Consider the following 12852-nt stretch of genomic DNA (forward strand, 5'->3'; position numbering starts at 1 on the left):
ATGACAATTTCATGATCCATAAAACTTTGAGACATTTGTGGTATTGTGTTGTGTGACAAAACTGCACATTTTCGAGTGGCCTTTTATTGTCTCCAGCACAAGGTGTACCTGTGTAATGATCATGCTATTTAATCAGCTTCTTGATATGCTATACCTGTCAGGTGGATAGATTATCATGGCAAATTAGCTTTTTGTGCGTATGGAAAATTTCTGTGATCTTTTATTTCAGCTCATGAAACCAACAATTTACATGTTGCGTTTATATTTTTTGATCAGTATATATTTACATCTTTCAAATGTCCTAGTTTCTATATTAGCTTGTGTCGAAGTTGACCTTTTCCTTCCCTCACACAAGAGTTCAGCTTTTACAACAGCATGCTGGATCATCAGCAGATGACATTCTGATTGCTGGACATTCCTGAGGTATTAGAAGATGTACTCGTGGGTCATCTGGACTTTATAGTTCCTTCCTGGGGAACTGAGGGTGGTCTGGAGCAATCATTGTTCCGTAGATCAAAACCTCATGGCTTATCTACTACCCAAAAAGAACATGGAATACAATATTGCACAAATATTATGTCTTATAACAGGCATGCAATACAATTAAACCATATGTAAAGCTTGGAGGAAATTAGTGTGCAATCTTTTTGAAGTCTTGCATGGGTAATATGTTCTACACATTTCTCGGCAAAGGAGGACCTATACTAACATCCAGAAATTGCCTCTGTGTTTACGCTATTCTCTCACCAACACATCACAACACTTCAGCTAAAGCATAGGGATACATTGGAGACCACTAACCAACGACATCCCCCCTTTAGACCCTTCAACAATATGAAGTAGAGATAACTTTAGCCAAAGAATGACGCACATGAATAAATTGAGAAACTTATAAGGCACCTCGGGGGTTTGTGGAATATTGCCAATAGGCTGTTCTTACACAGGATGCAACGAGTGTCTGGATACAGCCCTTAGCCGTGGTATATTGGCCAATCCCTGAGGTGCCTTATTGCTATTATAAACTGGTTACAAACGTAATTTTAGCAGTAAAAATAAATGTTTTGTCAGCCAATCAGCATTCAGGGCTTAAGAACAGCCCTTAGCAGTGGTATATTGGCCATATACCGCACCCCGTTGGGCCTCATTGCTTAATTATACAATGACGTTTATTAAAGGACACAGATTGCTGAACAGGGGAGCAGTGCCAGTAGTTAATGTATAGCTGGCCAGGGCCATACATTCAGACAAGTAGTGACTGCAGGGGAATGTGATAATTTCCTGTCATCATTTCCTGTCCTACTGCTGAATGAACAGCTATATCTATAATATTATTACAACTGTATCAGGCAAGGCAAGTCTTCCCTGTGGCTCAGTTGGTAGAGCATGGTGTTTGCAACTCCAGCATGGTGTGTGCAACGCCAGGGTTGTGGGTTCGATTCCCACGGGGGGCCAGTACAAAAAAATAAAATAAAAATAAAAAAATGCATGCATTCACTACTGTAAGTCGCTCTGGATAAGAGCGTCTGCTAAATGACGTAAATGTAAATGTGCAAGTAACTAGGGAAAGGAAAGGATTGCCTGCTTTAGGCTATTAGAAGGCATATTTTAAATGGCTTGCAGTGCCTTTGTTTCTTAAATCCATGTATCATTGTATCACTAGTATAGGCCCAGGCCTATATCAAACTCATGAGTCTTAACATCGGAATAAAAAAGAAAACAAAGAAAGTTAACCAAATAAATAAACACCAGTGTTCCTGTGGATAACACCAATGGGAAACGTGTTTATAAAGAGCCTATAAACCTGTTTCATGGGAATTACAGGGAAGGGAAGGGTGTGGATTACGGTCTCTTTACCCAGGCAAGAAACATTAAAGTGCCACCAGATGACATCTCACTGCTCCCAAGGCCAAGCTCTCTTTACCGTCCTGTTTTGTACTTTATCCTCAAATTAAGGTTGATACCAGACCATAGGTTGACCGCCTTGTCATCTCTTGCCTTGGTCGTGCTAGTCTAAATGGCTTGGTGCTCAACTGTGTCAGATTGGTTTAACAATGTGCAATGTACTACAAGTTGGACTTTAAAACTAAAGCAGTTGTCCAGAAACAGAACATACCTTTTGTATTGTTGCCTTTGGTAGTGTTTTTAATATATCAAGGAGGACATTTTCTTCTAATATTAAGGCAAAGAATTCTACTCCCATCTTCCTATTGGCAAAGGATTAGAGGAACTGATATTGTTCTGTTGAAATCTACACCGGCCCCATTTTGTCATATCAATTACTTTAGTCCTATTGAGGGCAAGGCACACAGTGGGTCTTGGGAAAGAAAAACAAACAGAAGTGCTCAAAACGTGGAACAAAACACCTCCTCATACAACGTTCTAAGTCATTCTAGGACTAAGGAATATCTGTGATTGCTTGAGAGATGACACTATCTCCAAAGCCTCGGTGGGATTTGTTACTCCTGTAGCGATGGCATGGCAAGACGGGCTAGTACACATTGCCAAAGCTGCTAACGGGTTTTAAGATATCAAATAAGCTGAGTTTGCAAAGTATAGGCCTAGTAAACACTCTGCTCATGTGGTGGTCAGCAGGGCGTTTTCTGTGTTGGTCTCTGACTCACCATTCAGTGCAGTGAAACCATAGGTTTCTTCAAAACCCAGAAAGTGACCTCATAGCCTTATAGCAGAAATAGCCTGCCAGCACACAACAATAGCAATGCTGGAGTTAGGAGGCAAACGTTAACAAGGCCTTGATATTCTTGGGGGAAAGATCAGGTGCAATCGCAATGGTCACTAAGGAAACTGTTCCATAGTCAAATCCCACTGCATCTGCTGCCATGGTGACCACCCCTTTTGACCACTACATTCCCTACCAGCCACCTCTTGCAGGAATAGCATGTGTCATAAGGAAATGTAAAAGCTGCACCACTCAACAGCTGATGCTCATAACTGAGTCCCCACCTCTAGATTTTACCTTTGGGTGGTACACACATTCCCACACAAACACACTGTAAGGGGCTGGTGCATATACAGTAATGATAGACAACCATGTCCACAACTTCTTAGTACCACATCCTATTTGCAACAAGGTGAGGTTAACTATATGTTTATAACACAGGTATGAGATTGATATGATACATGGCCACTTCCTAGAATAAAGAGCAAAAAATGGAAGGGGAAAGAGTTCAGGGCCTCTCTTATGTAAGCCCTCCACCTGAGACACCCTTGCCGTGAAAGGGCCATTTGACGGATGTTTCTTAGAATCAGGTCCATTTAACAAAATTGATTTTTCAGGAATCCATGCATCTTTCATTTAAATCAGTGCAATATCCACCAAGGCCTGCATGCCAGTGTTTTACAATAGAGTGGAGGTATGTATAAAAGAGAACTTCAAAATCAAACGTCAGCCTCAAGTAACTCAACTTGGGCTAGGTCCACCACTAAACCAAAGGCTGCATGTCTGGCTAAAAAACAGGATGTAGACAAGACCACACCCTAACTAAAGATATGTGTGCATGGTAGAACGTCTCAGTAACAAAAAAAGGCATTTAAAATGTATCTTCTGCCTTGGTCTGAGACACCGGACTCCAAAATAGTAAAAAATATCACTGCGGTATGATGAGATTAAGAATACTATTAAGGAGACACTATTCCACATCATCTACATGTAGTATGCTGTAACTGTATGCCCTGATGCCTCTATGTTGAGCAGCCCTGTCATTAAGCTCTGGGCATGATGGGGTGTTAAAACAGTTGCCTCTTCCATGTCAAATGTAGAAGGTCATCGATCTGAAATGAGATTGTTCCAACAGCAATCTGTTAGTTGAAGGTTAACATGTGCTGCTTAAAAAGACACACTATGTTTCATTTTGTATAGTGTGAGCAAGGAAGAACTTTCCAATAAATAACTTTTTCCGATAACTTGGCGGTGTGTGTACGGCACGTAAGCAGGTTACTACAGTGCATCCAAACGGTTTCAATTAGGAGTCAGACTTGTGCAAGCTACTGCCGAGAAGAAAGGCAACCACAAAACAAAAGCATATCATTTTACGACCACCCTTGGATTTACCGCCACTGAGGCAGAATGAAGGGCTGGTGTATATAGTGATTTAGAGAGCTTGGGACTATAACGTTCTATCTGCCAAAAGATGATTCTGATATAATTGGCTTTAAAGTTCCAAACCCTCATTAGTTTGAATGGTGTCATCAATTTTTATATTGTATTCTTTTGAACTTAACAACACTAAATTGGGGTATTCAGAGTACTATATAGGTCGAGAACATTGAACAGGTCAATAGCAAAAATTGGACAAAAATGCTGACAGAACCTTATAGTCCCAAGCTCTTGGTTTATTGACAATGTAGTCCAGCTTTAATGCGCATGCCATAACTGTGACCATAGCTTCAAGTCCCTGCCCCCTCAGACATGGCAATCAAACTGCTAAAAACTCTTTTATGGGCACAGCCGCTTGCAACATCGCACCGCATATATTATTTTTGCCTTTCGAAATCAAACTTTGTATGGTCCCTTCAGTGTCACATTCTGTTACTAATATTCTTTGAATGGTTGAAAAGATCTAGGCCTCTGGTGGGAGCATGAGAAAAAGTCAAATCGGACAGGCAGAGATTCATCTACTCTTCTCCAGCACAATAAATACTCAGGACATTACGAAATACAACGTGAACTTGACATTGAAAGGCTGGGATTCCATGGCCATTCTTTTTCCAAACTGATCCAATCAGTGACAGAATGAAATGATACCCTAGATGCTCAAAATTCTTATCCCAAAACATTTTATGACTTCAAAAACATCTTCCCCAGGAACACAGCCTCAACAGAAGACACTAATGAGGATGCCATCTGGCCTAGTGAATTTAGCAATAAGGTTCTGAGATAATTCTGAGTGAGCTCATGTCTGGGAGAAGTCACTAAAGTGAGGACAAAAGATAATCTGGTGCCAATACAATGAACTTAAATGTCCTCAAAAATGGTCTTTACGGAAGGGGTATCAATACTGATTATGACTATTGTTGTCTTTTATTGTGTTGATTCCTCTTCTGCAAAGACCCAGTAAACGAGGAGAGCCACAGGAGTCATGCCTTGCCAAGTCTTATCTAGGCTCCTCAACAAGCTGTCTCAACTACCTAACCTGAAGAAAAAGTACAGCTTCTGCTTTCCTAATGTAGAAGCTGAATAAATTAGCCTTATTATTCTGTCATTGAAATTCAAATCTAAGATAAATGATATATTCAGTGATGAAATGGTAAACAGTTGAGAGTTGACTTTCAAGTAGCACATAGGGTTTCAATGAGCAGATAAATGACCATGCCACTCCAGAACAGTACGTTCAAACAGCACACAAGGAGATGTTGGAATCCTCATGTGCATCAATGGACACAATGTTCCTCTTCCATTGTGGTAGTTTTAAGAAGGGAAATCGTTCCCATCATCCTTCGCCTCAAACCCTGATTTTTGTAGATTTTGCATATACCGTAATTTCCGGACTATTAAGCGCACCTGAATATAAGCCGCACCCACTGAATTTAAAAATGATAATTATTTTGAACATAAATAAGCCGCACATGTCTATAAGCCACAGGTGCCTACCAGTACATTTAAACAAATGAACTTTACACAGGCTTTAACGAAACACGGCTTGTAACAAAAAATAAAAAATTAGCAGTAAGCTTTAGTTGTCTTTTTGCACTGAGTCAATTCTTCACGCTGCTGTTTCCAACGTCTTATCATCGACTCATTAAGACCAAGCTCCCGGGCAGCAGCTCTATTTCCTTTTCCAACAGCCAGATCAATCGCCTTCAACTTGAAAGCTGCATCATATGCATTTCTCCGTGTCTTTGCCATGATGAGGGTGACAAAATGACTACCGTAATCAGAATGATGGGAAGTTTGAGAGCGCTCGATTTAATCTAAACAGTAAACAAAAAAGTTGTTTGACCTTAACCCGTTCGGCAATTTCATTGGTCTAATGAAAGCTTCATGCCGCCAAAAAAACTGAGCATGTCACAGAATGTGTTTTTTTGGAGAAAAATCTTTTTGAAAGCGGGAAAAATCCATATATTAGCCGCGTCATTGTTTAAGCCGCGAGGTTCCAAGCCTGGGAAAAAAGTTGCGGCTTATAGTCCGGAATTTACAGTACTTTGCTGTACTGCATTAGTATGGGTAAGAGCCAGATAGATTTGTGCATGCAACATAAGAAAAGTGAATGAACATTTATTGGGCAATTCTCAAGCTCAGCCTCGCAGAAACTTAAAGTAGCCTACAATTTGCTAATGTTCAGACAAATTTTGTAATTTTATTTTTTTACAATTTACAAGGGGTAAACTATGCAATTCTGTTGCATTTAGCATGGGTGTTGGGGTAATATGACTCAACATGTGAGTACTAAAGTTAGGGTGCAAACTAACAACACAAAATCACAAATTTTCCCATTTTATGAAAGTGGGTCTGCCTGAGGTCCAATGAACAAAGCTTTTACAAGAGTCTGTAGTTGATGTCCCACTGTGTTGACCATGTTAATGATCTTGGCTCTTTGCAGGTAGAGATGGTGTTTTGAGTAGTTAATGGCACCTTTGTGAACCCAGGCCTATTAGGCAGTAGACATTTGGGCTGTACAGTACATACCTGGGCCTGGGGCAGACTGTGGTCAGGGTAGGTGCTTCGCACAGACAGGAAGTCTTCAACAGGAAGGAGAAGCTGCAGTCTGGAGTCAATGTGAATTAGCTGGTCTCGTTCTGTTGGTTCGGGGGTGTAACCCTCACCCGCTTGTACTGGAGCGGCCCACAGGTCTCCCTAGGAAGAAGACAACATATAGGCTGTAGTATATGACAAGCGGTCCCTCCCTCCAAGTAGAAAGGGCACAAAAATGTCCCCCAAATAACAACAAAAGAAAAAAGGTTGAGCACAAAAAACAGACTCCCAACTGAGAATTCTGTCAGAAATACTTGGCAAACCCTATATCTTCAAAACTGGACCGAAGCCATGTCCAAGTTAAATCTACCCTCCGGTTATTATTCAAATACAAAATTGGACTACTTGACCTCCCATCCAAACTACTGTCACAAATTACACTCTTTACAAAAGGTACTCTAAATACAACTCTTTCTTGCACCCAGAATTCGCTTTTGGAGAGAAGACAGACTACTGGTCACTCTGCTCCATGGGTCTTGCCAAGAACTCCTCAAAATGCCAAATATTTAACAATTGCCTCTGCCTCACAATGAGGGACTGTCTCGTAAGGCTTACATTATATCATATGAAACAGCAGATGGATGGTGAGCTCATTTTGGGCCCAGTAATGAGCTAAGACTTGTCCAGCAGCCCTACTGCTAAGCTCAGAGATCTCAGTAGCGGCTCCACAGAGAGAGCCAAACCCTTTCACGCTATGATCTCAGTGCATTAAGAGGAGTGAACAGGATAATATTTTATCAACAAACAGAGCCATAAAGCTTCCACTACCACCTAGCACAAACCAAGGACTTCAAAATGACCCATCTGAATAAAATTATAACCCATTAGTTATATGCCCAGTTAGTTGTTTTTTGTGTGTGATTACTTCGTGATAAAAATATGTAGTAATATAGTTGACCAATCGAATGTGAATACAGTATAATGATAGAATGTGAATGTAAAAAGAGGACAGTCTAATTGCTAGGAGCACAAATTGACACATTAACAGACAAATCGGTCAGCTACTGGATGTGCAGCACAACAGGATTGATCTAGGAAGAGACATGATGAAACAGAGCTATCCAGGGTCTTGGACACACTTCATTTATTTATACTGTTGAGGCATAGAGAATGACGCACAAAGTTGTTCTTCAACACCCTGTATTGAAAGGCCTATATACTGTATTACTGTACCTATGATCTGTAAGATTAATTTAAGGAAAAACTACAGCCAAATCTGAGGAACATTGTGTCCTGTCCTACACTGAAAACACAGTGGTACCTGAGGTAGGCCTAAGCGATTCACTTTCTAAAGAGAGAAGTCTTCCTGTGTTTATGGAAAGGCAGCCTTTCAAAGAGCACTCAGTGTGATGCCATGTTTATCACCCCAGGTTTCTAGTACAATACGCAGTTGAGGATCGTACTAGTAATGGAGGCAAGGCCATCATGAAAGTGTTTCAGGAAGAGAGACACAGACGCAGCGCTATGGCCTGTAACTGATTATGAGTCCTACTTGGCCCTGCCAAGTTCCCTGTCGGTGCACTTGCCCGCATGGTCACTGTGGATTCCTGACAATCAACATGAAATACGTGCTCCCTATTCAACAGCCATTCATAACAGCACGCCACGCAATAACAGGAAGTCTAATTCTAACCAATAAAAGACCCCAGCATCTACATGTATGCTCCTCTCGGTTTGATATCCGCCACGTAATTACAGCAGTATTGTTCTAAAAAGTAAAGGAAACCATCATAAATACAGCAGCCAGACTTCAAAACGTTGGCAAGATGTTCCAGGGATGCATGGCAGTCCAGGTCAGACTAAATGGTACCGTATGTGAGAGAAGTGCTAGTCTAGGTCCTCTCACCAGACGGGCAAGGTTCATCATAACTGACCTCAAAATTCAGGCTTTGCAGCCACAGCTGCCAGCTAAGCCAATTGTGGAAAATTGCACCTGAAAATCAACCATTTGAAGTTTACAGGGTGTGGGTCAGTGGGTGGCTGCAGAACAGAAAACTGTCTGCTCCAGGTGGCAAACACTCTCACAAATTATATTAAACATAGGAATACAGGGGGTTATTCAAATGCACCTGGCACTGCATAAGCACAAATGTTCTGCACATACGAATAAACCATAATACTGAATAAGATTGCTGTCTAATATTCAGAAGAGGTGGCAATCCCTGTGACCTTTGCATGGCACAGGGCATCTGGTAAATAACGACTATGGGGAGTCAAAATCAGCTACCGTAGCTGCCAAGTAGTCATTGTTTCAAAACATGCATATGGGCACAGTAACAGAGTGATGCAGAGACTCAGATATTTCACTTTGGCTTGTTTAACTTTGCAACCATTGTGTTTAGTTTGACATACATTTTAAAGTGAAAAATCTCAGTCTCAGCATCACTCTGTTACCGTGGATTTGCCCAAATCTAAACTACACTACCATTAAAAAATTTGGGGTTACTTAGAAATGTCCTTGTTTTTGAAAAAACAGCACATTTTTTGCCCATTAAAATAACATCAAATTGATCAGAAATACAGTGTAGACACTTTAAGGAAATGAAACACTAGCCACTTTAATAATGCCTCTGTATCTTGCATTACTCATCTCATATGTCCTCTATACTATTCTATGGTATCTTAGTCACTTTAATTGCTGGTAAATATGCATCATCCATCTCATATGTATATACTGTATTCTATACTATGCCACTATGACTAAGTCCAATGCCGCTCTGACATTCACTACCATTCAAAAGTTTTGGGTGACTTAGAAATGTCCTTGTTTTTGAAAGAAAAGCAATTTTTTTGGTCCATTAAAATAACATCAAATTGATCAGAAATACAGTGTAGACATTGTTAATGTAGTAAATTACTATTGCAGCTGGAAGCAGCAGATTTTTTATGGAATATCTACATAGGCGTACAGAGGCCCATTATCAGCAACCATCACTCCTGTGTTCCAATGGCACGTTGTGTTAGCTAATCCCAGTTTATCACTTTAAAAGGCTAATTGATAATTAGAAAACCCTTTTACAATTGTTAGCACAGCTGAAAACTGTTGTTCTGATTAAAGAAGCAATAAAACTGGCCTTTAGACTAGTTGAGTATCTGGAGCATCAGCATTTGTGGGTTCGATTACAGGCTCAAAATGGGCAGAAACAAAGGACTTTCTTCTGAAAGTCCTCAGTCTATTCTTGTTCTGAGAAATGAAGGCTATTCCATGCGAGAAATTACCAAGAAACTGAAGATCTCGTACAATGCTGTGTACTACTCCATTCACAGAACAGCGCAAACTGGCCCTAACCAGAATAGAAAGAGGAGTGGGAGGCCCCAGTGCACAACTGTGCAAGAGGACAAGTACATTTGAGTGTCTAGTTTGAGAAACAGAAGCCTCACAAGTCCTCAACTGGCAGCTACCCTAAACATAGTACCCGCAAAACAACAGTCTCAACGTCAACAGTGAAGAGGCAACTCCGGGATGCTGGCCTTCTAGGCAGAGTTCCTCTGTCCAGTATCCGTGTTCTTTTGCCCATCTTAATCTTTTCTTTTTATTTGCCAGTCTGAGATATTGCTTTTTCTTTGCAACTCTGCCTAGAAGGCCAGCATCCCGGGGATGCCTCTTCACTGTTTTTATTTATTTTTATTTCACCAGAGAGCTCCATTTTTATGGAATGGTCTGCCTACCAATGTGAGAGACGCAGACTCAGTCTCAACCTTTAAGTCTTTACTGAAGACTTATCTCTTCAGTAGGTCCTATGATTAAGTATAGTCTGGCCCAGGAGTGTGAAGGTGAACGGAAAGGCTGGAGCAACGAACCGCCCTTGCTGTCTCTGCCTTGCCGGTTCCCCTCTTTCCACTGGGATTCTCTGCCTCTAACCCTTTTACAGAGGCTGAGTCACTGGCCTACTGGTGTTCTTCCATGCCGTCCATGGGAGGGGTGCGTCACTTGAGTGGGTTGAGTCACTGACGTGGTCTTCCTGTCTGGGTTGGCGCCCCCCCCTTGGGTTGTGCCATGGCGGAGATCGTTGTGGGCTATACTCGGCCTTGTCTTAGGACGGTAAGTTGGTGGTTGGAGACATCCCTCTAGTGGTGTGGGGGCTGTGCTTTGGCAAAGTGGGTGGGGTTATATCCTGCCTGTTTGGCCCTGTCCGGGGTATCATCGGATGGGGCCACAGTGTCTTCTGATCCCTCCTGTCTCAGCCTCCAGTATTTATGCTGCAGTAGTTTATGTGTCGGGGGGCTAGGGTCAGTCTGTTACATCTGGAGTATTTCTCTTGTCTTATCCGGTGTCCTGTGTGTATTTAAATATGCTCTCTCTAATTCTCTCTTTCTCTCTTTCTGTCTTTCTCTCGGAGGACCTGAGCCCTAGGACCATGCCTCAGGACTACCTGGTATGATGACTCCTTGCTGTCCCCAGTCCACCTGGCCGTGCTGCTGCTCCAGTTTCAACTGTTCTGCCTGCGGCTATGGAACCCTGACCTGTTCACCGGACGTGCTTGTTGCACCCTCGACAACTACTATGATTATTATTATTTGACCATGCTGGTCATTTATGAACATTTTAACATTTTAACATTTTGACCATGTTCTGTTTTAATATCCACCCTGCACAGCCAGAAGAGGACTGGCCACCCCTCATAGCCTGGTTCCTCTCTAGGTTTCTTCCTAGGTTTTTGGCCTTTCTAGGGAGTTTTTCCTAGGGAGTTTTTCCTAGCCACCGTGCTTCTTTCACATGCTTTGCTTGCTGTTTGGGGTTTTAGGCTGGGTTTCTGTACAGCACTTTGAGAATATCAGCTGATGTACGAAGGGCTATATAAAAATAAATTTGATTTGATTTTGACCAGGTAGGCTAGTTGAGAACAAGTTCTCATTTGCAACTGCGACCTGGCCAAGATAAAGCATAGCAATTCGACACATTCAACAACACATGGAATAGACAAAACATACAGTCAATAATACAGTACAACAAAAGAAAACAAAAAGTCTATATACAGGAAGTGCAAATGATGTAAGTTAAGGCAATAAATAGGCCATGGTGGCGAAGTAATTACAATATAGCAATTAAACACTGGAATGGTAGATGTGCAGAAGATGAATGTGCAAGTAGAGATACTGGGGTGCAAAGGAGCAAGATAAATAAATAAATACAGTATGGGGATGAGGTAGTTGGATGGGCTATTTACAGATGTACAGGTGCAGTGATCTGTGAGCTGCTCTGACAGCTGGTGCTTAAAGCTAGTGAGGGAGATATGAGTCTCCAGCTTCAGAGATTTTTGCAGTTCGTTCCAGTCATTGGCAGCAGAGAACTGGAAGGAAAGACAACCAAAGGAGGAATTGGCTTTGGGGGTGACCAGTGAGATATACCTGCTGGAGCGTGTGCTACGAGTGGGTGCTGCTATGGTGACCAGTGAGCTGAGATAAGTCGGGGCTTTATCTAGCAGAGACTTGTAGATAACCTGTAGCCAGTGGGTTTGGCGACGAGTATGAAGCGAGGGCCAACCAACGAGAGCGTACAGGTCGCAATGGTGGGTAGTGTATGGGGCTTTGGTGACAAAACGGATGGCACTGTGATAGACTGCATCCAGTTTGTTGAGTAGAGTGTTGGAGGCTATTTTATAGATGACATCACCGAAGTCGAGGATCGGTAGGATGGTCAGTTTTACGAGGGTATGTTTGGCAGCATGAGTGAAGGATGCTTTGTTGCGATATAGGAAGCCGATTCTAGATTTAATTTTGGATTGGAGATGCTTAATGTGAGTCTGGAAGGAGAGTTTACAGTCTAACCAGACACCCAAGTATTTGTAGTTGTCCACGTATTCTAAGTCAGAGCCGTCCAGAGTAGTGATGCTAGATGGGCGAGCAGGTGCGGGCAGTGATCGATTGAGAAGCATGCATTTAGTTTTACTTGGGTTTAAGAGCAGTTGGAGGCCACGGAAGGAGAGTTGTATGGCATTGAAGCTCGTCTGGAGGTTAGTTAACACAGTGTCCAAAGAGGGGCCAGAAGTATACAGAATGGTGTCGTCTGCGTAGAGGTGGATCAGCGAATCACCAGCAGCAAGAGCAACATCATTGACGTACACAGAGAAGAGAGTCGGACCGAGAATTGAACCCTGTGGCACCCCCATAGAGACTGCCAGAGGTCCGGACAACAGGCCCTC

General features: G+C 42.1%; 1 protein-coding gene across 3 annotated transcripts in view; it reads right to left on the bottom strand.

Moving 5' to 3' along the window:
* fsip1 (fibrous sheath interacting protein 1) overlaps positions 1-12852 on the bottom strand; it is a 65592-nt gene that overhangs the window by 43675 nt on the left and 9065 nt on the right. For all 3 annotated transcript variants that reach the window (XM_014210449.2, XM_014210447.2, XM_014210446.2), the window contains exon 9: positions 6644-6811. In XM_014210449.2, the coding sequence (XP_014065924.2) occupies positions 6644-6811 (168 nt within the window). The remainder of the gene's footprint in view (positions 1-6643; positions 6812-12852) is intronic.

This window comes from Salmo salar, chromosome ssa09 (genome assembly GCF_905237065.1).
Source record: "Salmo salar chromosome ssa09, Ssal_v3.1, whole genome shotgun sequence".
NCBI classification, from domain to species: domain Eukaryota; kingdom Metazoa; phylum Chordata; class Actinopteri; order Salmoniformes; family Salmonidae; genus Salmo; species Salmo salar.